Genomic DNA, 26,341 nt, shown 5'->3' with positions numbered 1-26,341 from the left:
ACATTTTCAGCACAGTTCAACAAGCGTAACGTCATTCTTGAGCTGAACGTATTTTAAAACATCGATATGTTGTTTGGAATTTGTGTTTGATACGCATTTTGTTAGTGACTTTCTTTTAGTCGAGGTTCCTTTCATCCTGTATTCTAATTGCTATTTTACCGGTAAGAAAAAAAGATTAAACTGTATATTTTAGGCTCTTTTAAACAGACTTAAACCATTACCAACTAAACCAAACCTACAATCGATTTTATTTCTTTACGTTAGTAAACATCAACATCATAAACATCAATCATCGCAAACAATTTTAAATGCCTGACTTTCATATTGTGCAATAATAAATTTCGTTCTGGGAACAAGAACAAGTTTTGTTTTGTTGAATGAACATATTGTTGCAAACTATATCTGACAATCACTAACTGATCAAATTGATATATTTGTTTTTATTTAATGGTAAGAATATCTTACAATTAACTTGTCTTACATCAATTTTCTCTCGGTATTTGACCTCTATTGTTGAGCCATTGTAGAATTTATTGGGTGCTTTAGTGTCTGGAAAATAGAAGCCATCCTTGCAAACACATTTGTAGGATCCCCGGCGGAAACCAAGTCCACTTATTGGGACGCACTGGAAATAGAACAAAAAAACGTGACAACATTTTTATTTTGATTAAATTACATTAGACTCTTTATAAATAAGAGACCCGTTATGTTTTACACTAACAAACGCTTTTGCTTACAAGGGACATAAATCGTCATAGCTGCCATTCTTTCTTGACATGTCCTCTTTTATGTTATAACTTATTTATTATATAACTGACAACACAAATTACCTTCGAGACCATTTGTATTTGAGTATTTGCCAAATATATTAAATTGGAACACTTTGTCAATCATAATAGAAACGTTATATTCCATACTATTTCTGTTCACTTAAAATAAGTCCCAATAGAACAATAGAACGTTTCAAATGCTTGTGAACGTAATTAACTAGCACATGAAGTGAATTAGATTGCTACTAATGATGTCCTCGATACATAGATTATATATTTTCAAGATAATTATTAAAGATTTGCTACATATTTCAACAGACAAAAGGCCTTCCGAAACAATTTAAAAGTTGCCATTTGTCTTAATAAATGGTTTGCTCTTGTGTATGTCTATCACTCTTATAAAAAGTTGGTGTTGCTGTGATGTCCGGTGTGGGTCTAACTCATTGGGCTGTATGTGTTTGTCCTTACTTAATGATACGTTATAAAACAAATAAAACTCGATCTTAAGCTTAATTTTGCAACATGCCATACATTTACATGAAATAACTTACTCTGGTCGTCGAGTTTTTGCATCGTGCGGAGTTGGCAAATACGTTCAGTTCACCACTCGGCTCGTTTGGACACTGGTCAATGTCAACTTTTTGAAGGTCAATGTCGATTCCGCTTGTTCCCCTGCAATTAAATAAATAATCAGAAACAAATATATCCTTGAATTGTTAATGATATGTACTTTTCCAATGTCTGCTTTTTAGGTGCACTTTCTGACATATTCTGAAACGACTTCTTATTAAATCTGATCATTTTTCGATACCAACGAATACATGTTTGACCATAAAATATATATATGATATTTCAAAGTATGTTTTACAAACATAAACTCATATTTGTTCAACTTCTCACGACTTATAGTAAGTGACAAACGACAATATAAATCAAAGTTTATCTACAGAACTGTATTAAATGCTTCCCTCAAAATACAACAATAAGTGCTAAATAGTGGAAGTAATGCTATCATAATTGGTTTATAGGCTCAGTTTTGTTTTATATGGAAATACATGTAAAAAAACATTTATACGCATTTACGTCTCTGTCCTTCGTATATAGGTTTATTACAATTTTGGCCTATTTCTGATTTTCCTGAATAATCATGCCATGAAGATGTGTCCAAAGTAATTGTCATTTCTTTTTATGGCGCGAACGAATTTTAGATACGTTATTTATGTTAAACGTGTCCGATCCGGACCATCTTGCACACAATTTATTTGTGCTTCCGCGATTTCCTGTGCGGTATTAATGGCTGGTGTTCTGTACAATTGCTTTCATTTCGTGGAGGTCTCATATTTGCTAGCAATTGCGTTCTGTCATGTTGCTTAATGATAAAATTCATAGTATAAAAGAAATTAAGTGAGAGTAAGAACAAAAGTGTTTCAATGGTGCCCGCCTTACATACCAGAGGTCGATGGCTGTGGGCCCAACAAAAGTATATTTTCCTACCATCTCGAAAACATGAATACTTTGCATACCCAGGAAACGAAGTAAGCCTCACGGAACGAAACGATTCGCGAAAGAGGATTTCGTAAAATTAAAGCAGTATACGGATTTTAACCGGAATTGCATTGTGTATGTTAAGCTGTTGACACATGCGCTGTTACTATTATTGAAAGAAGAAAATGTAAAATTATCACTTAACGTTGTTTTTCAATGTCTAATTCGATATTGACAATATTTGATAATGAAATGGAAAATACAGAGAAAAGCCCAGTAGCTAAAATCATACGCTTACCGTAACATTGAATGACAGTTCAAAATCGAAAGCAAAACAGACAACCAATAAGAGACATACAAGACAATAAACGAAGTAGAGTTATATATGCGATCAGCATTCCGGTGCAATGAGGACAATTTAATGTAATTGTGTGTTAAAACAGTGAGTTCTCGCTTAGAATAATATCGTGGACTTCCTGGAGACCTGGTTAAATTGATCTCAACTGTAAGGGAAACTTCAATATACATGTAGCTGCAAAAAAAGTGCTTTTAAACAGGGGTATAGAGCGTTTATTGCGTAAATCAGTATATGTTCTGCTGTTTGTGAGTATCACCAATGTTCAAACCACCAGATCAAACAGATTTAAAATATCTACTTTTTGTTTATTAACATCATTATGTATCAGAAATTACTAATATTTAAGTAAAAACTGTCACAATCTTATGATGGTTCACCCCGCGATTTAGGCCTTGAAAGATGATGTTATGTATCATGCTATTAACTAAAACACAGGAAAAGACCACATGCACATGGTAGCCAGTACATTTGTTGATTGTGTTCAGATGAAGAACAAAGTGTAAATGGCCAATAATTATTGGCATGCTGCCTGAAAATTGCAGTCCGTATTGTATGCCTTCGTATGCTTTTACATGAAATAAGGACATTCACAGTTCTGCAAGTATTACATTTATCAATGATGATAATGTTATACATTATTCTTTGCTCAAAAAGGATCTGTTCTTGGTCTTAGTTTTAGGATTGCGAAAACAACGTTTTCTTGCAGCTAATTGGCTGACGTCCCGGAAAATGTCCATCAACTTCCATGGTGGTTTAACCGTCTGCGCACATGTCACAAGATACGTGTTGTTATACCAAAATGCCCTTTAATCAGATTGTGTTTTGGTGTTTTCTTCCAGACTTTCCAAGTGAATGACTGTGACCTGTGAAATATTTATATCTCAGTGAAGATATAAGCCTTGACAGTGATGTATTGAACTTTGTTCTCTATATTAAGAAAAGAAACTGTGAAATCTTCACATATTGTATATAGCTGAACATAGTAATGATTCTTCTGAATAGATCTTATTTGCCATATTGATGGACCAAATCCTCAAAATAGATCAAAGTTGCCTTTGTCAGGTTAACATTTGAACTACCCCTTTTCGTGTCTTCAAAAATCCAAACTAAAATGCCTGGTGTAAAAGGGAATCAATTAACATCGTTCAAATTGAAACATTAAGCTATCGTTTTGAGCAAATTGTGTTTATTTATTAGCCCGCAACTTGAATCAATTTCAATATCCGTGAAATCAAACCATTGTAGGAGGCATCAGACAATGCAGACGTGGCACTCAGGCGAAACCTTATGGGCCAGTTGACAGTCGCCATTGAAACAAATTGATACTTTCGCTTTTCGTCGTTTATGCGATTTTTATTTAGATTTTATATGTATTATTAACCCCGTGAGAGTTCTGACCAATAAAAAAGTTTTGTTGGCACGCCATATCACGGTGATTGTAGCATGGAATCATACTACTTTTCCGACTCAATAACATGGTTTTTGGAATTGGCGCTAAAATCACATGCCTTTAAATAAAAGGGGTAACAGTTTTGCTAGATTAAGCCTTAAAAGTTACTTGGTAAATGATCGAGGTCTTCTATCATTTCGATTGCTATGTCGTTATGTTTGTGACACTGTTAAATTACGATAAATAAAAAGGGCAACGAAACTAAGTAACAAATGTATGGCAGCTACATCACTACTTTAGGCAAAGATGACCACTGATATTTAATATAGGTCAATTGTATTGCTTTTAAAGATATGAGGCTAGGGCATGGTCGGGTATTAATTTTGGACCCCTGTACCCGATCATCTATTACCCGCAGGTACCCGTGTACTGTATATACATTTATCGCCGCATAACAAGTACGACACAGTAAATACACGGTATTTAAACGAAAACTTAGTTCAATCACAAAGACGAGGGAACGCGATCAACAAAAAAGCAAATTACAAAGGAACATCCCCTGTATTCGCTTTAACAAGCAACAGGCGACAGAGCGGAAGTAAACACACCTTAAAGCACCTTAGATGGTAATATAGTATTGGTCGGGTACAGTTTACTTTAATTTGTACCAGGGCTCTCAACAATACATACCCGACCCGCGGGTATCCCGGTTACCGTCGATGCCCTAATTGGAAGATCTTTGAACATGGCTAAAGAACAAATTCAGTTATTCAAAGCCTGAAATGAACCTGACAAATAATAAAGGAAACTTTGATCACAATTTCTCGTAAAGCATTAACCTAATGCCAGATCGAGTTTTATAACAATTAAGGCTTTTTGCATTGTTGGATTGCTATCATATGTGCACATCGATGTTATTTCAAGTCTCAAATTACGTCAACAAACAATGAAGAGCACATTTATTACAATGTTTAGTATCATGCAGTGCCGTTCCGTTTAAACATACCAACAGTAAATGAAATTGAACTGAACTTGCTATCATAAATGTATGCACATCAAATAAACCAGCACATGTTCACAAGTTTCCATGTAACCTCATTAAATCGACGGAATATCGTTTTGGGAAACTGTGTTGAGTACTAAAATATGACAAACATAGAGTTAATTGCTATTAACGACGAAGTGGCATTCCAGGCAGTATTGACAAGAAGTATATGAACGTTTTGGGACCGAGAACATAATATTACGAGCTCTTAAAATCACAATGGATCGGATAATATCTCGATCGCTGTAATATGTGAAATGAGCAGTGGCAGGGAAATTGCTGAGACTCATCAATGAGATGAGATCAGATATAAATGATATAGTACTGGATGATTTTTATTTTACAGGATTTGTAACAAAATAATACAAATAAGTTGTTTGAGTGAACCTGACACTTTGACGACATTTTTACGTGTTTTTTTGTGTGTTTATAACTCATTTCGCATATAATCGCGATGATAAGAATGTCAAAATTGTTCAAATGTATCGCTGTCTCCTGAATCGTCTCATACCGATCTCGCGAAGCATTCGTGCAGGAGTGCATTGTCGTACACATTGCCGTCTTTTGTTGTGTGCTATGGCATGTTTTCACCACCCAAAAGACATTAAAAAGTCAGTGCAACAACATACAATGAGGACATCACATAGCTTGTAGTGATGCAGTTTGCTGCGTAATGTCGAATACCCTACTATATGTTGTTTTATATTAGTCTGTGTCCGAGCATTTTACGAATATTTTAAAGTGACACTCTTATTCAAAATCACTACATACACATGTAAAACAAACATCAATTTTGTCTGATAAACCTTAAATTACTTACTTAATAATTCATTTATGAAAAATATTAATAACTGATAAGAAAATTGTAAACGTGTATTTAATACCAGATGCGCAAAAATAATAAATGATTGGTGAATGCTTAAAGATTAACTGTAGTCTACTATTGTTTTATAAGGTAGAAATACCGTGTTTTATGCTCATTTCTTTCAAATTAAACTCGGTATCCTTCATAAGAACCATTGTTTTCGACACGTATTCATCCTTTTCGGAATATTAAAACAATATTATTAATTGTTGTAAATCTTATTTGAGAGTAAGAGTGCATCTTGAAGATTTATGTTCAAGGCAGATTGGCAGATTGGCCGTGTTTATAACGATTAAAACCATTTGTAGTTATACCTATCATTTTTCTATCTTTATTTGAACATCCTTTTAATTGTACTTCAAAGACATATAAGTGATAGATCACATATAACCACAAGTAACTTGATCCATATCAGTTGTATACCCCAATCTTAACCCACTTTAATCTTTCCACGCGTTTTCGTAATTGTCGAACAAGTACCGAAACACTTCCGTTTGCTTAATGAACAAAAACTACGGACATTAAATTACAAAAATAAATGTCTCAGAAAACACAGATGACTCCGCGGCGCTTCTGTTGTACTATCTCTAGGCGTTTATCGCGGTATTGCGCGGGAAATGTTGCGACCTTGTGGACAGGTACAGTATAAACGTCCGTAAGCTTAATTCTAATGGAATTTCAATGACATTACTGGAGTAGGTAAGGCTGCGTGGTCTATCTGATTCAGGAAACACGTCGAACGGGTTATTGCACGGATTTATGATACACCACAAAGCGTACATTAGATGTTAAACCCTTGTACTGAGCGAATTATCACCCCTAATTCAATTTCATATAATATCAAAGATGAGTTAAAAGTCTTGAAGTTGATTTATCTTAAATCAATAAAATACACAAAAATGTTAGGAAAGCCGACTTAATGACAAAACATTTAAGCAACATACGAGTTAACCTTTATTTTTACATAAACGTGATCAATGGGCTTCAATTTTTGGCGTTTGATTAAATGAATGCCGAAGCAGATTTAATAGACTAACGGACTCACTAAAACAATATAATACAATATAATACATCATTTAACATTTCACGGTTGAGCTCTACGTTAAGCATTGTTAGCACACCAACGCCGTGATAAAATTATGATTTGATGAAAATTTGCTGTAGCCGTTGCTGTGTTTGGTAGATCAGATTACTTCTTAAACAGAAGACCATTTTATCATGTGGCCAATAAGCAACGCATAATATTATGTGGCTGTATTTCTTGAAATGGTCTAGTTAACCAGTGAGTTCTTTTCTAACCCGTTCAACAAATGCCATAGTAAGGGCGTTGATTTCTCAGTTTTGGAACATATCTATCCCAAATATTTATCCCAAGCTACACGTGTGTTGTATCCCGATTCTTGATTTTTAGTTATACGTTTGAATATATAAAAAGCACCAGTCTATTAAATGTTTACAACATCGGACAATGCGATATGTCATTGGCATTCAACGCTTCACGCTTATTCTTGCCGTAGACGGGGGCGCTGGATGACTGTCAACTTTGCAAACTGCAAAAATATCCGTATGAACATCAACAATTGGACGAGATATGTTAAGTGTAAAAGGCAAACGAATAAGTTTGGAAAAAAAACAACCATTAGATTACAGTCCACTGGCAATGGACTTGAAATAAAATCAACACACTGATACATGGAGACAGGAAATCCAGCACGTGCCAATATTAAGGACGTCTAGGCTGTTAAAAAGTTCATTGACGACAGAGAAGTACGTTCCTCCCAACCTTAGAAATATGAACTATCACTTGTGGGTTAATTTAGAGAATGATGAAAATCAGATCAGAGAATATGCAAAGTATTGAACATTAGGTCAATCGAAGACGCAAAGAATTTCCTATTTCAATGAGATTTTCGTTTGACAATATACATCCTCTGCAAAGATATGTATAGAAAACATAAAAGAAACGATGTATTAATATCTTCGAAAGCTGTCTAAGTTTCTGTTCGTGCATATGTTGTTTATAAGCAATAATTGAATACTTTGCTCAAACAGAATGACTTTAAAGAAATTAATTTTCCTTACTTCGCGATAACCTAATTGTTTACGATATATTCACAAATGATGACAATCATATAACCTGAGGCAAGACAAGTCCTGTTAAGGGTAACAAAATATTGCTTCTGCTTCTGGTCATGTGTTAAAAAACCCCGTCTAAATAGTTATATGAATGCAAATTTGTAAGGTCTTTACCGAGACATTACGCAGCGGAAGGAAATATTCCCATGTTTGATTTGATAGTTATTTCCTAATCATGCCTTGACCTTATTCCGAGGTTTCAGTGCCGACTTTACCTATTTGAAGAGGTTAGTTTGCTGCAAGAATATTCATAGAAATATTAACACAAACTTAAAGGTCAACTCTGTTATATTGTGTTTTAAACGAAAATAAATAACATATTGTTCACGACTTCAAAAGAACAAACAAGGCATCATCATCATCATCATCATCATCATCATCATCATCATCATCATCATCATCATCATCATCATCATCATTAACAACATTATCATCATTAATATCATGACATGACCTATCTATCCGTCAGAAAGAACCTGTAACAAGATATAACACGTCAGGGTGCGAAACCGCGAAGTCGATTATCCCTTCGAGATCATATCGCTCGCGATAATTCCACATATGACATTTTGCGCGTGGTCACGAGGGATATATGCTATAAAATCAGAAGAGCAGTATATTTTAGTTGCTTCTGTGATATACTGATTCCGAAATATACAACCACGTGTTCTGTTAATTTGCCAGAGTACATGATATACTGCACAGGGGCATTTGTTTTAAGAATGAATGTTTTGTCCCACTTATAACTGCTTCAAGCAGCTGCTTTTCTCCAATATTAAAGTACCAAATTAATATTTAAATGACCGCATTGTTATAACAATTAAATTCAGTATTGAAAACACATCGCTATTCCTTCTGAACTTTGTTTAATGAAATCATTCTAAGTGTATTTTTTATATGAAATATGCATATATGTATCTGAAAATATATGTAGGCATACGTAGTTTTTTGTTTTTACATTATATAACACGAGTGCACGGAAAATCATTCATTAACTTTATTACCTTGCAACGTCCGTCTCCGAGTAGCAGCGATACTTTTTTCACAATAAATGGCCTACGTAAAAGACTTCTGACATCGGAATATCAACCAAAACCAAGAACACTGGTTTAAGACAAATGATGTCTGTTCAGAAATGATCTTGTTCCTTTGGAGAATGCCAGACTCATTAGAATTCTAATTGGATTCATCTTAATTTTGTTCGGACTTTTTATCAAGACGTTAATTGTTCCAGTCACTTCTTTTTGTAAGCCGGAGCGGATCATATAAATGGTTTACTTAATGTACCTATTGCATAAAACTTAAATTGTTAAAGATTGTTTATGAAGCTATTACAAACTTTTCCTTGTCCCGTCAATCTTTTACTATATATTCACATGTTTAACTTTTACTATAAGTCATTGCTCCGCCAAAGTTTACATTATTGATTAGCAGCGTCGGTGTTTTAACGTCGATGTCTGCTCTGTAAGAACGAGATTAAGCTTGTAAATATCGTGCATTTCAAGCTTTAAAACTTAGTATATAAAGCAATGGAATTTATATTCGACAGAAATGATTTAAAGTTGGATCTTCTTGGATTAACATTATAATAGTTAATTAAGTTTATTTTAGTTTGGGCCCAAATGAATATGTTAAAAGTAACATAAAAGAGGGCGCAACATTTTGGCGCAATCTTCACCCCTCTACCAGAACGATAAAACTACGATATTTCGCGTTATGAAAATCATGTTGATACATAATCGATATGCAAATTAGACACATTCCGAAAACGCCTCATACTCGTCTTGACATCATTCTTTGATTTTGCCGGGAGATATTTTAAATACAAAGCAGTTTCGACATAAACTTTTATTTTGCAGGTACATGAAGCTAACTCATGATGTGTTATAGCAAAGATGTATTATATACCTTATTCGTTATATTCAGATACGTCATTTGTCTTTTATGCTTTCCTTTTGTTTGCGTGGACATTGAACTAGAGCAAAAAGCTGTTACCCGAGCTTTAATCACATGGAAATGTCACATTTGTGATTCACGTGATAGTTTTGCGGGTAACTTGACAGAGAACTTGTGATAAACATGCCTTCACCACATTATAATAAGGCTTTCCTGCCAAATATACAACGTTTATTCAGGTTTAAATGCGATAGGAGAAAATTATATCACATTTGTAATACTCAAGAGATTTCTCAATGAACCAATATTTGCATTTGTTTCATACAGGAAAGACGTTTTGGGCTAACTGACAATATTTTCCTTCACTTGTATGAAACAATTTTATGGGCATCCGCATGAGGTTATCAAGTTCTACGCACAAACTTTTAATATGATTTTGAAAATGTTCCTGCAGTAAAACTAATTCATTCCTTTAAAATGACATTTCTCTTATAAATTTTGAATGTGAATATGCTGCCAAATTGTCAGACAAAAAAGCACTCGCACAGAAATATATTTGTCCAAATTATCCATGTAGTGACATCCTCCCTTATAAATCCTTGCCAATTTGATTTTTTGTGTATCTGTGAATGGAAGATATGCTTTGGTACAGTGAAGTTACTATGTACGATGAAGACATTAGTAATTGCTTCTATTTCTATATGGAACCACGCCTCGCAACATTATGATAAATGACCGAACTTCGTAGACTCTAAATGAATGAATTATACGTAAGCAGTAAGCATATAATGGTATCATCTGGAAGTTGATTCCATGCTATCATACGATCCATTATATTTGGTTTTTGTCAAATAACTGTAATATGTGTGAAGATAAAACATAGTTAGCTTGCACTGAATTTCCCAATTACTCAAATAAGCCCTAAGAATCACGTAATCGGGTAAACTAACGAGTCATACCTACTTTTTTATCGCACCTTGACTCTAGCTCAACAGTGTCATTGGCTTTGTTTTCTAAACAACCCCTAAAAAAGCTAGAGCCACTGTTTCGAACCCATTTACATATTTGTATTGGTTTTAATTTATTAATTTCAAGCTATTATTTTCGAGTTATTGCTCTTGCTTGATAAAATTGTGGGTTAAGCATTATGATATATTGGACACGAAAGTATGGCTATATGTACACATCTCACATTGCCATTGCAATATCTTGTTTTCAGATAAGCACTAATTTCCTGCAGATTTTGTTCTATTTTCGAATCACTTTATCTACTGTTTGACTTAAGACGGTCACAGCTTTCGACCTCTGATTTGATTTGGTGTTCAATTTGGGGTATAGAACTTGAAAATACTTCTTACTCGAACTTTCTTTTTTGAGTCACATGGTTGTTTGCCGAGGGAACTATACTATCATTATATAATTAGTGTAAATTAGCTTGCAATTTAAACTTCCAATAAACTAAAAAGTTAAAGCAAGCCTAATTTAGTTTATGTAAGTCTTATAATAGACCAGTCTTAAATAGCTTGACTTCACCGTTGTCCGAGAATTGAACGCTATCGTTTAAGTATAAACAAGTTTGAAAGTATTGAATATTTTGATATGACTGCAGCAGGACCGCCATTGAGTTAACTAAACAGAGTACCATGGAAATACGTTTTTCATCGTATTAACATATTTGCTTTAGTACATTAAAATAAAAATGAAGTTTTGAAAGTTTCAGAAATAAACTTGGAGGAGTCCGTAAGTATTTTCTTGCCTGTGATGAATTTCAAATAAGGAATGCAGCAGCTAAAACAGGTAAAGGCATGTTAAATTTATGAAATGATATAAATGACACAAGTCCGTGTATTAACAAGTTTATTAACAATAGAACATATTCACGGTTCGAGATTCAAACATTTATTGTATGAAGGCCTCCGGCCTATACACACATTTTCATTCAAATAAAAAAATGAATGGAAAATGCAAAGTTAAAACAGTAGTACGACCACTCAACAAGCATTAACTTATTTACTGCTACGGATATAGTTTTGTCTAACCTTATCCGCATGGAACACATACGTAGACAATATATTCCCAGTTTCTAGGAATTGCATATTATTATTATGGTATGATAACTTGTCTTATGGCCATAAACAAGGGACATCTAATGACATAATGGTATTCATCCTATGAAGAAAACACATTCTAAGCTATCTAGTAAATCCTTAATGTCTGCCTATTTCTCTCGCAAGATTATTCGATGAAGATCTAACGTTAACGAAACATCTACAAGAACTATCAGCAGTAACGCAGGGCACATATTTTCTATGCTTATACAAGCATAAACGTACACAAAACTTTTATGAAGTTTTTTTGATTTTCTAAACAGGTCGGATTTCTCGTGTGTAATTGCTGATGTTTTAATCTTGTTCCATGTTCCTCAAGAAAAACATATTCATTTTCTACGTACTGGATTTCTATTAAAATTCATACGTTATACCTTAAAGCAATTTCCATGACATAAACCATTATAAAATTTTAACAGTGTCTAGCATAGTTATATAGCATATCGATTAATACGAAGGTTCAGATTTTAAAACAGTATTTAAGGCATCGTTGGAAAGTATGTGTATGTAGAGGAAAGCGACCTATATTATCAAAAACATTACCAGCTTCAATGATACATTAAGAAACCTTTAACAAGCATGAATTTGCACAGTTTCGATAACATTCAGTAGAGTCTTAGCCCAAACAATACAGCCAATTAGTACAAAAGGTATTTTTTTGCATCACAGCAATATAGTTAACAAAATATAAGGGTTAAATTGCCTTTTATCGAATCTTATTATCAGAACAAAATAATGTTTGGTAATTCAACTGCCTTTACGAACTTTTACTCTACTCGAGAATGAAGCAACACCCTCTGAAAATTGATAAGAAACTCATGTATATCCGTAGGAGGCAGCGTACCATCTTATGCTCCACCATCTTCGATACATTTATACAACTTATTCATAGAGAGTTTTTGCTCTCTCACATTCAAACTAATCTTTATTTTTAACAATAAGCTTGTCATCAAATTGCTTCTTTTGTTTACATTCGTATTTGTTGGTTAATAACGGTTGCTGCATATTTTATCAAATTAGTAAAACTAATCAAAACAGTGTTAATCAATACTCTACTACTTGTATCTATATTGTAACTAACGTATTTAATTCCGTTAACTTTCTCATTAATCCAGCTCTGAATAACTGTTGAAAATTTTCATTAAATGTAGTCTTCGTTCATTTATTTACGTTTTTAAGTCTTTCAATGTATAATATTTAATTGTAAATACAATACTGGCATGGTCACTGTACTCATTGACTCACTTATTTTAAAATCTAACAACATTGACATATCACAAACTCTGCATTATAACATATCAGTAACGAATGCACACATATAATTCGCATATCTGTATTTGCCATAAGTGACAAGATATAATCCAATTTGCAATTCTAAAAATAAATATATAATATTATTAGACGTAATATTATTTGTAAATTCATCAGAATTTTTTTCTCGTCTCAAACTCATTTGCATTCCAGGCAAGGATCTTCAACACATCCTCGTCGCATCATTATTTTCAATGCACCCCTCATTTGGTGTCAATTCATATACAGAATGTCATAGCCATGCTCTGTTCCCCTTCCACTATTTTTCATCCATGTGTGGTACCAGCTGTCTTTCTCTCGCTTACCTGCCTTTGGAACGGTTCAAATACATAGTGGGCTAAAGCAAAGTGTTTTGACTCAACAATCAAGGGCAGGCACTAACAAATATTTAACAAATTAAACATACAGGCCAATTTTATTGAAATAATATCATAAATCGTAGTTTTTCAAAGAGAAATATTTTGAAAGGAATAGAGGGACAACAAGGCGTTTAGTATTGATACTCATTGTGGAAACTGACCATTTTTCCTATTTCTCATTTATATCACATCGGGTGAGGCGAGATAGTGGAACAATATATGTATCTAAAGCTCCACAAAGACACATAGAACGATCTAGGAAATCATTAATCTTTGGTGTCAATTAACTCCTGCGTTCTGGTCGTTTTGCAGCTAGCTGTGCTACATCTGACAATTATGAGCGCCGTATTTGACAATTCTCTCAGGCACTCATTACGCAAACAATTCCAAAAAACCAAGACGGCCACTCCAGATTGATCCACATATGTAAGAGCTTGATAGTTTGATAAATGACATGAATGTAAACAAATCATTCGCCAGGAAATTAATTTGTCCAATACTGTGGCCTCTGTTCTCTTAAACAAGAGATATTCGTTGCAACAAACGCGTTTGTTTGGTGTTGGAATTTCCTTTGAAGTACCAGTCTATTTTTAATTTCATAGATACCTGTTGGTAATATGTAGTACTGTTGGCCAGTATGAATCACGGCATGTTCTGAACTTCTGGTTTAAAGATGACCTTAACTGTGATATTTATACGTATTAACGTGCACAGCGGCTCACTATTCATTAAAGTGACACTCTTATTCTAAATCAATGCATACACATGTATAACAAACATCAATTTTGACTGATAAACCTTTAACTCCTTACTAAATAATGCATTATGGAAAATATTAATTACTGGTAACAAGATTGTAGCCGGGTATTTAAAAGCAGAAAGCGCAAAAATATTAAATGATTGGTGATTGCTAAAAGATTTACTGTGTTAAACTATACCATATACATGAGGTAGAAGTACCGTGTTTTATGCTCATTTCTTTCAAATTAAACTCGGTATCCTTCATAAAAACCATTGTTTTCGACATTCATTCATCCTGTTTGGAATATTAAAACAATATTATTAATTGTGGTGAATCTTATTTGGAAGAAAAATTGCATCTCCAACAATTGGGTGCGAAAACACTCGAATTTTCTGATGTATTAATCTGGTTTGTTTATTCAACAGGCATAGGATATTTAACTGCCATTTCCATTGGATTAAATCTTAATAACATTTCCTTCTGGCTTAAACGCTGATTACAGGTCCCATTTTTTTTATTTTTGTACCCCGCTATCTTGGGAAATCAGTTTCTGGAAGAGGTGATCAAACCATCACACACTATTTTAATTCCTTTATGGTGTTTAAGGTATTGTTGTTTTTTTGTATCTGATGTTCAAGCCCTATCATTTTGAAGAAACTATGAAGCTCTAAAAAACTTCAGAAGCGGTTTAGTAATAAAAGTATTAATAAAAGCATCGTACACTATATTAAAAACATTTTTAAAGACAGACACGATTGCGGGGGTTATGTTTAGAGAAAGGCTTTGTTAATTTATTATCGGTAAACATTGATATCGTATGTACGACACCTTTAATAGGCATTTGATGATAAATAATTCACCTATTCGTGTTTCGTTATCGGAAAGACGATGATAATGTCTAAGCATGTCAGTAGTCATGTGATAGTTCATGTCTCCCAACGAGTGTCTGATTGATCTTGTACATTGTGGGTCGGAACAAGGTCGTCGTCATAAATTTGACTGTCTTTGTGCCACATTGTTAAAATATTGTACTACTAATAATGCAGAATGTGTGTTGCTAGACTTATTTCTTTAACTATATATAGTAATAATACAGATAAATACACAGAACGTTTCTTTTAGAGATAAATCGCTGATTTCATGCGTGTGGTGTCTGGTTGCAGTGTTTGCATTTGTGTATTTGTTGTTTAAACGTTTGTGTATCTAGTTTATACGTTTGTGTATCTAGTTTATACGTTTGTGTATCTAGTTTATACGTTTGTGTATCTAGTTTATACGTTTGTGTATCTAGTGTTTATACGTTTGTGTATCTAGTTTATACGTTTGTGTATCTAGTTTATACGTTTGTGTATCTAGTTTATACCCGTTTGGGCCCTTGTTTTGTGCCTTTAAACAGGAAGGTTTATTTAATGTTTGGCTTCTGGGCTTGTCCCTGTAAATTCCATTGTATCATCATATGATTTTAAATGTTGATTGGTGTAGTGCGGTTTTAAGATGTTGAAAGCATGTCCTTTTCTTCATCTCATCACCTTCTTCCTGATTCATACCTCTGACAAAGCCACTACCGTTGTCGATCAATAGTTTCCTTTGATTTGATATTTCTAAACTTTGATATAAATTTAGATTGAAAACTCTACCATATTATTGGAGTAACCGGGTATCAGCGGGCCGGGAACGTTTGGCGGGTACCCGGGTAGTATCATTACCCGAATTACGACCAATACAGCAATTAATTTTACATCGTGTTTTTTTTATATATATGAATGGGGTATTTTGTCTCGATGTGCTTTTTCATAGATGCTGTTCACCAACCTTTGTGACTCAGCTCACATGAACATTTTGTGTTTTCTTTTAAAAAAACGATAAAAACAACGTTCAAACCATACATGTCGTTGTTTTAGAAACATGAGACATTGATAGTGATTAGAAACATAGTTATTCGCAGTGCCTTTAAAAATACTGAATACAAGACTCTTTATTAAAGTCGGGTATATGTGATCAAGAAACATGAGCTATTTTCCGACATGAGAAACAAACATTCATAACATATAAAAAGAAGCCGTGTTTTACTATTCTATTTTGTGTTTATAAGGTGTCGTGAAATGTATATACGGGTAACCGTGTACCAAAGGGTATTAAGCGTCGGGACCCAGGGTCCAAATCTTTGCCGTCCATGCACTAGTAGTGAGCATAGACTGAAAGTTACGAATTACAAAATATTCCTGTTTAAGAACAAATGTCTTTAAATGTTATTTTATATGAGAAGGAAATGTTCTAGTTTAATCCAGTAATGTATGGCACTAATACAGTCGTAATAATGACAGCTTAAAATGTAGGGCGTCTATATCCTGCGAAGTATGACAGCCAATCATCGCACTTATACTTTCTAGTAAGATCAATAATGTCTCATTATAAAGATGAACAGAAGTGTTATTAAAGAAGTCAAATGAAGATTAAACATATATTTTATTGTCCTAGTGGACATAACTGCCCTTCTCCGTCCATCGATTTAGTTTGCTATTAATTGATTAAAAGGATACCCTAGTACTCGTGGCCAATATTTTCGACCCGTCACCTACTTAAATGAATGTGTCATTTACAAACAAACCTTCATCATACCATTAATCAGCAGTTTATTGAAAACGTTAATAAAAACGTTCGAATGATAAATCAATCAATATCGCGATGTCAGTCAGGAGGCAATAATTTTAACAACAATGTTTACATTGACATTTTGTACTTCAATGACACTGTCTCATGTCCTTGTGGTCAGAAATGAGATGGATTCAATGACCTTAGTTAAGTATCGTCAACAAGATTTAGTAAAGCGCAGCTTTGTAAATGTTCAAGAGATAATTCTAGAAACATGCTATCGGTCAAAGTCAGTAGGGGCTTATTTGATTTTACCTTTAACATGTCGAGTAGATTGTGTTTGGTACCCTGAGAGAAGTCTTTCTTTTCCGTTCCCGTAATTTTTATTGTTGCGTCCCCTGCAGCTGGTGTTAATTCTATCTTCAATTAACTTATATATTATTCTCAGCACAATCTTGACACATTTGAGCACGCAGTTCAACTGTTTGTATTTAAAAGGAACACAATGTTCGTTATTTAACCGTTTTTGTATACCCTAGGAAGTCCCAACATATCAATTCGTGTGTCTTGTATTCGCTCGCGTCTTTCGCCATTCATCAATGCCACGAACGGTTGTTTCACAACCTTCATTAATATCACCTTTCAAACGCCGTCTTGTTTATTTTCGTAAACGTTTTATTTCTCTAGTAAAAGTATTTCTTGTCTTTTTTAAGTATTTAGTTGTTAAATGTAATTGGATTTCTTATAATCGTCATTGACTTCTTTTATGTTTCTATAACAGAAGTTCTATTTTCCGCGTGCAGACCTAAGGAGGCCGTCTGTGTAATAAGTCTATTTGATTTCCGCTCTTCACAGAAACTCTAAATACTGTTGACATTTTATTTTCTCGCGACAGCTCCAGAGCTTTTTTTAACATTATTTCAATTGCTACGAAGAATCATATTAATTGTCAAAAACAAGAGAAAGTTTACTTCTTTAAAGGCCTAGTTTAAGCATTCTTTCAGGGACTCCGAAATGACAAATCCGGCGTTCCACACAAGGTTGTTTATTGGTCATAATTATAATTGCCTTTTGGTGTGAGTTCTGATCTGTACATGCATCACCGCTGCACACCCTTTTCTTTGAACACAGCGCGAAATGTCAATTAGCCAATAAATAATTAACAGGAAATTTGCCATCGAGCTGTGATTCCGATAAAAGGCAAAATGCAGGGGGTGCACATATATGGGTTAGCATGCACGACATTCTGTAACAATGTTTGCAGTAGCTTAGTTTAAGATTCAAGACTGAAAGTGTTAAAATTATTTGATTAAAGTAAAATATTATAGTGTAGCAAATGCAATAAAACATACACTGCAGATTTCCTTGCCGATGGAACATTGTTATCGGTGTCTTATTGTAGAGTTTTTTTTAAATGCCTTTGCATAGCTTAAAGTAAATCAACACAGTGCGATGCATTCAAACGAAGTTAAGAAATTATTTCTGAGGCAAATTTATTAAGGACTTTACATAGCAACATTCCCTTTCGCGTTTAAATTACATATCCAAATATCTAAGGACAGAATTTATTCAATTATCTGTTCCGTGGCTTACCTAAAGCAAACACGATTTTCACTAGTTAACACTGTCAGACAGAGAACATATATCACAACAATCATTCCTGCTAATCTTTGAACAATCCTTAAAATAACGACAGGTCATGAACCAACTGAGTATTCTTTAGAAGCTAGGCACCTCTTTTGGGACATGTCGCTTCGACTGGTATGTACTATAGTGTGTACAAGCATAAAACATAGCTGAAGAGAGATATCACATATGTATGAGAGGTATTATGACAGTACGCCTATATGGTGACTTTTATCAGATCGAGATTGGTGTGTTAACACATATCCGTCAAGACAACAAGGTGAGACGTATACGTGTTTACTCACCGAACGAGACATAATAAGGTCATCAGAAAAGTGTCCTACAGTAATATTCCATGTATTACATACCCTTCTACTTGTTTCATGTTTTTCGATTATATATGGAGTTTTATCAGTGAAATAAACTGCAAAATAATGAGAAAAAAATATCAACGTAAAGAACTACTTATAGTTACTTCTCCTTGTTCAAAACTATACAAATCATTTTTGAAGAAGTAACTGTTGCCAAAAATAACAACTTTTCCTGACGGGTAGCAGCGTAGCAAACACTCTTTTAAAGAAGGTGATATTTTGAGAAATAAATTTAAATATCGATCAACCCCAAAGAAGCATAAAAGAAACAGAACATTGGCATAAAACATGTTAATTTCATTGTAATATCGTATTTTATTTCACTCGTGATCATAAAAAGCTATATTTTCACCCGCCGATTCGCCACTCGTGGAAATATGTGTTTCTATGACACTATTTAAATATATTCTTCTTTATTTTGAGTTTCAATTTGATACAAAATCACCAATATCTGTCAATTTTCTAAATATTTAATAGCTGGCGCGTATGAATACGCTGTGTACGTTGTGTATTAAAGTCAAGGGAAATAAATAAGCGGTTACAGAATTCCATTTGCGTAGCAAAATAATAAGCGGAAGTTTCTTTGAATATCATGTTACTGGATATGTACCTGCTGGTGTTGGCGTGAGATCAATAAGGTCATGTTATATATCTAAACTTAGCAAGAGTTTTCCAGGTTTTAAAGCTATTTTAGCGACGCAAATTTAGTTCCTAGACCACACTCCCCTATATCATGATACAGGATCTGTAAACGACAGAATGGTGAAACCATTTTTTCAATACGTTCATGCGTTGACAACAGGCAATAAGGTAATATTCTAAGACAGTAAGATGACTCACACTCACTCCGCCTATTCTTACTCATTAAAATGTCACTTCATTTTATCTGCGAATACTCCTATCCCTTTGGATTTAAGTTTATGTCACACAAGGGGATGTGACGGGGTCAAGCCATGACGCAGCCATTATGATTCACTTCCGTTGTCTCTCCGTATCGCGCTCATTAAGGGATATTAACACTAATAACGTTTAAATGTGAATGAATTTGATGGTTTTTGTTGACTTTTGAAAAATAAGCGCCACTGAATCCGTTGCTAGGGAACAATGGCAGCAAAAATGGAAAACCGTCAATAAAAGTATCAACTAGGGAACGGCTTTTTATTTTGGAGGTCTTTGGTGCTTCTGTTAAACTCTCTTCAACAACACTGCTGAATAATAAGCTCTGAAGGAGTTAACACCCTTATGTCATAGACTTCTGAAGGACGAAGGCAAATAAATGATGAGGATGACTTCAAGTAAGCGACACGCGAATGTGTGTAGGGCATCCTGACATTTGGGAAAACCACAAATTGAAAAGTTCGTTTCTCAGCATTTGTTGGATTTTTATTTAGATTCGAAGTAATTCTTGTCCATGGAGACTTGTGACAATCCCAAAACAAAACATAACACGCTATACTGTCATAAACGTAACCAACTATATTCTACATACTTGCTGAATCTGTTAATTGGCAATTTATGGCAACATCCCTTGGTTTTCATAACAAGAAATAAGAAAAGCCGTTCCTGATTCCAGGAATATAATGCCATCCTAAAAAATATTTTGCTTGATAAAAGAGATGTTTGTTTTTTTATACACGTGACATTTCCATCTACATGTATATGAATATATATCTCATCTCCTTCATAAATGTCCATTAAACCTAGGTGTATAGTCCATATACCCCGAATAAAACTTCAAGTACATTACAATCAAAGAGACTTTTGCTCCTTAACATGTTTTATAGCTAATGAAAAAAAGCTCCAGAAGACAGAAACAAAACTTCTAAAATGTTTATGCAAACAAGTTACACGATAAACTGTGTGACAAAGATGTTTTATGATTCAACAACAAGAAAGAGGATATTGCGTAAGAAAAATTCCAGAAACAAACTGATTAATTTGTGTGATAAGAAATGGAAACAATCCCTTAAATAAAACATATTCACCAAAAATAAACCAACAAATCATTCGAAGAATCCAGCAATATGGAACAGGAAGTGACATTTTATGTTACCGTTAATATATATGGCGATGGTGAAAGCAAAGTGCAATGCTGTTTTGTATATATAAAGAGAAGTCGGTGGGTTATAATGGTAACACTGTAAGTGTATATTAAGTAGGGAATATACATTCATACACGTCACTCTCGCGTGATTTAAAGCCACTATGGGTATACATCACATGGGCTTTCAGCTACTTACAGTGTAATCAATAATATCCAGGAAAAGTAATCCATCAAAAATACAACATACGGCTAAATTTATAACAATGGATTACTCTATTTGTCTGAGACTGTTTATTGATAGTTGCAGTAGTGCAGCACTGCCAAACGTCCCTCGAACCGGCAGTATTCCCGGGCGGTGTCTATTTGAATGAGACTGTTTATTGATAGTTGCAGTAGTGCAGCACTGCCAAACGTCCCTCGAACCGGCAGTATTCGCGGGCGGTGTCTATTTGACTTAGCCTGTTTATTGATAGTTGCAGTAGTGCAGCACTGCCAAACGTCCTTCGATCCGGCAGTATTCGCGGGTGGTGTCTATTTGACTGAGACTGTTTATTGATAGTTGCAGTAGTGCAGCACTGCCGAACGTCCCTCGAACCGGCAGTATTCGCGGGCGGTGTCTATTTGACTGAGACTGTTTATTGATAGTTGCAGTAGTGCAGCACTGCCAAACGTCCCTCGAACCGGCAGTATTCGCGGGCGGTGTCTATTTGACTGAGACTGTTTATTGATAGTTGCAGTAGTGCAGCACTGCCAAACGTCCCTCGAACCGGCAGTATTCGCGGGCGGTGTCTATTTGACTGAGACTGTTTATTGATAGTTGCAGTAGTGCAGCACTGCCAAACGTCCCTCGAACCGGCAGTATTCGCGGGCGGTGTCTATTTGACTGAGGCTGTTTATTGATAGTTGCAGTAGTGCAGCACTGCCAAACGTCCCTCGAGCCGGCAGTATTCGCGGGCGGTGTCTATTTGACTGAGACTGTTTATTGATAGTTGCAGTAGTGCAGCACTGCCAAACGTCCCTCGAACCGGCAGTATTCGCGGGCGGTGTCTATTTGACTGAGACTGTTTATTGATAGTTGCAGTAGTGCAGCACTGCCAAACGTCCCTCGAACCGGCAGTATTCGCGGGCGGTGTCTATTTGACTGAGACTGTTTATTGATAGTTGCAGTAGTGCAGCACTGCCAAACGTCCCTCGAGCCGGCAGTATTCGCGGGTGGTGTCTATTTGACTGAGACTGTTTATTGATAGTTGCAGTAGTGCAGCACTGCCAAACGTCCTTCGATCCGGCAGTATTCGCGGGTGGTGTCTATTTGACTGAGACTGTTTATTGATAGTTGCAGTAGTGCAGCACTGCCGAACGTCCCTCGAACCGGCAGTATTCGCGGGCGGTGTCTATTTGACTGAGACTGTTTATTGATAGTTGCAGTAGTGCAGCACTGCCAAACGTCCCTCGAACCGGCAGTATTCGCGGGTGGTGTCTATTTGACTGAGACTGTTTATTGATAGTTGCAGTAGTGCAGCACTGCCAAACGTCCCTCGAACCGGCAGTATTCGCGGGCGGTGTCTATTTGACAGAGACTGTTTATTGATTGTTGCAGTAGTGCAGCACTGCCAAACGTCCCTCGAACCGGCAGTATTCGCGGGCGGTGTCTATTTGACTGAGACTGTTTATTGATAGTTGCAATAGTGCAGCACTGCCGAACGTCCCTCGAACCGGCAGTATTCGCGGGTGGTGTCTATTTGACTGAGACTGTTTATTGATAGTTGCAGTAGTGCAGCACTGCCAAACGTCCCTCGAACCGGCAGTATTCGCGGGTGGTGTCTATTTGACAGAGACTGTTTATTGATTGTTGCAGTAGTGCAGCACTGCCAAACGTCCCTCGAACCGGCAGTATTCGCGGGCGGTGTCTATTTGACTGAGACTGTTTATTGATAGTTGCAGTAGTGCAGCACTGCCAAACGTCCCTCGAACCGGCAGTATTCGCGGGTGGTGTCTATTTGACGTCCGGTGGAATGCGAAATGGCAAGCATACATATATTAATGTTCCATTACCTAATCCGAGCTAACCCTAACTCTAGCCCGTGTGACTTATATAATTATCCCCGGCTACGGCAGTAAATGGGTTCGTTTTGGACTTGACGGGATTCTCGGTTCCTGAATCATTAAATCAAGTGTTTTGAAACCTTGTTGATCCTGGCTGATACCTTATTGAATATCGAAAAGGCCAAACTATTTAAGATTTTAAAAAAACATTCGATACAGTCGAATGGTCATTCATGATTACTTGACTGCAGGAATATAACTGTTTCAAGAAAAATATTAATCGTTGGGTAGCAATGACATCTCATATTGCCCATCGATTAACATTTTCTTTGAAACCATATTACTCTAAACATCCCAAAACGATTGTCATGAAAGAGAAGACAAACATGTCGACATTTGAACTACTTGTTTATTATTCTATTAGACAGTTGCGGTGACCTTGATCGTTTACCTACCGACCCTTAAACAATATGGGTTATTTCTTTCTGAAGAGCAACCCATCACCGAAGTTTTATGGTTCTAGGTGTCTACCGACCGACATATCATCCGACCATCCGAACGACCGAACTACCAACAAACCAACAATACAATACACCAGAATACTCCAGAACATTTTTTCAAAGCGGTATAACAATCACATCCGAAGACCCCAAAACATCATCATGATCATAATTGTCACAACCCTTGGAACCATTTTAAAAAAGAAGAAGTCGATTTTATCGTAAATTCTTATAACCTTATTGCCATAGTTTCATTATATAGCTTCATATTTGTGTGACAAGCAAACAATGAAAATGATCACGAAGTTGAGGATTTAAAAAAAATAGATGCCAATTGTGACGTGTATACAGACCTTAGATAATATAAGTCACGACTTAAATCCTTGAATGAAACGGACCCGCTGGTGATGACGTACACTACTATTTACAAGTACAAAAATGCTTTCTATAATCAAAAGGTTAAAGACCTTCTTGTATTGGTTCCCTATGGAACACTATGCATATGATCTGTAATTCATTTCCACTACAGAAAATGACATGAGCGATACATCTTACGTGACCTGTCTTGTCATTTTGCGGCTATTTGTACTTGAAGACAAATCGCTTTACTTTACTCTTAATGATCTACTTTTTACGGTAAAACATACAATGTGTCATTGTATAAATAGACACACTAAATCACTGGGTATATATGTTTATTCAGGAAGATTCCGAAAATATGATACAGAACACTTTTACCTCAATCCATATATTCCGTACTTATAATACCCTTCAAAGTAGTAGGAAAATATTCAAAACTAGTCCTATTAAATGAACAACCTTTCAAGAGACCTTAAACATTCTTACTAGCGTACACGCGAATATTCCTTCATTTGTGTTCATTCCGTTTTCTGTGTCTTGGTAAAGCTATTTCGAAAAGTGCTTGGTCTGTTTGAGGTGTTTGTGGTTGTTGTGTTTATTCGTTTTTGTATCTAGTTCATTGTCGTTTGAGCACTTGCCTTGTGCATGTAAACAGTATTTAATATGCGGTTTCTGGGCTGGTCGCTGTAGTTTTATTATATTATTGGAATTGCATGCGTGAGGTTAAGTCCTCTAAAACTGGTTTGAAACAAGACTCCGTTTCAAGATTAATTAACAAGAGAAAATTGATGCGTGGCAAGAATATCGCCGAAACAAACGGTGAATGTGTTTTAATGGAGAGGTCTTCAATATATATTCATATTTTACTTATCAAGTACTGACTGTGGAACCAATACACTGTGTATGTTGTCTACGTTTCTCAACAGTTTCGTTGTGTAGTTAACTTGCCGTTTTCTTGTGCCCTTATTCGCCAATCGTGTCTGCGCTTCTGTATTTATATGTCTTTGGTACTTATCATACATGAAAATAATAGTTATTAAACTTTTATAAAAAAGTCAACAAAGCAACCAATTTTTAAAACCAATACCACTGTTTATATTTTAGAGTCAATAAAAAGTAGTTTATTATTATCATGAACGAAATAAAAATAAAATAAAATATGGGCGCCGACCTCTGGCCGCCTATCAATACTTAAAAATGTATGTATGTGTAGGCTGCCATTGTTGAATCGTGGCGCTGAATGAATCTCGTTTCGTTGTTGTTAGGTGTTCCTGTTGTGCCCCTGAACACCGTATTCGTTTTAATACTAGGCTTATCATTCTTGTTACAATTGTATAAATGTTATGTAATAATTCTGCTTATGAAGATCCTTATTTTGTCATAACCAAGGCCATTTTAATAACAGCATTCGCATTTAGCTGAAATTTTATTTTATATGTCGGTTTATGGAACGGATAGTTTCGAAACTATCATTTCTTTGATGCAGCATGACTTACATGACATAAACTTTTAACATATTCACCGGTTATTATTGTTAAAGAAGGGTTGTTTGTTCAGAGGTCAAAACACTATAAATGACAAAGACTTTTTTTAAAGTTGGTGAATACTTCCTTCTTTAAGTAAGTAAGTGTTCGGATAGTTACCTGGTACAGCCAGAAAGGAGAGAAAGGAAAAATGAAGAAGAAAATATAATGAAGACACGATGGTGCAGATGTGGGGTAAGTTGCCGGTCAATAGGTTGAAATTCAATTTCAGTATTTTTACTTGGTCTTCACTGACCGTGCCATTACGGAAACGCCAGCTGTAACCAAGGACGATAGTTTGATAATTGAGTAACGATGTTGTCTTGTAACGCTGTGTTTAATGTTTGGTGTTTGTTTCACTCTTTAAACAGAGTCTTTCTTAAAATAGGGGTTTTTGTACACACCATCGGTAAACTAAAATATTAGAATGACTTTGTTTTTTCTACCGCTTTGCATGATGTCATATCAATACTCATTTCCAAGCTTATCATACAGGGATTTGGAGAAGCCATATGCAAGAAATTAATCAACGGCGTTGTCTTTCCAGTTGGAGACTCCTCCAAATTGTAACATTGGCCACAGCAATATGTGTTGATTGAGATATGCTCTGCTCAGAGCAATTATATACAGGACAGATTTTCGTGATCCTCGGGGATTTTGTCCACACATTTCTCTGCTAATAAGTGCCACGGGAAATTGGCCTTAAATGAACTGTAAACGCCTCCCATGTACTACTGTTACAGTTAATGACTTGCTGGATAATTCTCGTGCCAGAAATAGGACATAGAATTGGTTAAAGAGTTTGTTATTAGGATAC

The 26,341-nt window shown here is 35.3% G+C and overlaps 1 protein-coding gene across 1 annotated transcript in view; it reads right to left on the bottom strand.

Annotated features, from left to right (window-relative positions):
• LOC128243559 (probable G-protein coupled receptor CG31760) overlaps nucleotides 1-26,341 on the bottom strand; it is a 109,901-nt gene that overhangs the window by 10,213 nt on the left and 73,347 nt on the right. The window contains exons 3-4 of the mRNA XM_052961403.1: nucleotides 1,322-1,442; nucleotides 482-625 (exon numbers count right to left, since the gene is read on the bottom strand). Coding sequence (XP_052817363.1) covers nucleotides 482-625; nucleotides 1,322-1,442 — 265 coding nt within the window. The remainder of the gene's footprint in view (nucleotides 1-481; nucleotides 626-1,321; nucleotides 1,443-26,341) is intronic.

Source organism: Mya arenaria, chromosome 8, assembly GCF_026914265.1.
Source record: "Mya arenaria isolate MELC-2E11 chromosome 8, ASM2691426v1".
Taxonomy (NCBI): Eukaryota; Metazoa; Mollusca; class Bivalvia; order Myida; family Myidae; genus Mya; species Mya arenaria.
This window is presented reverse-complemented; position numbering and strand designations above follow the sequence as displayed.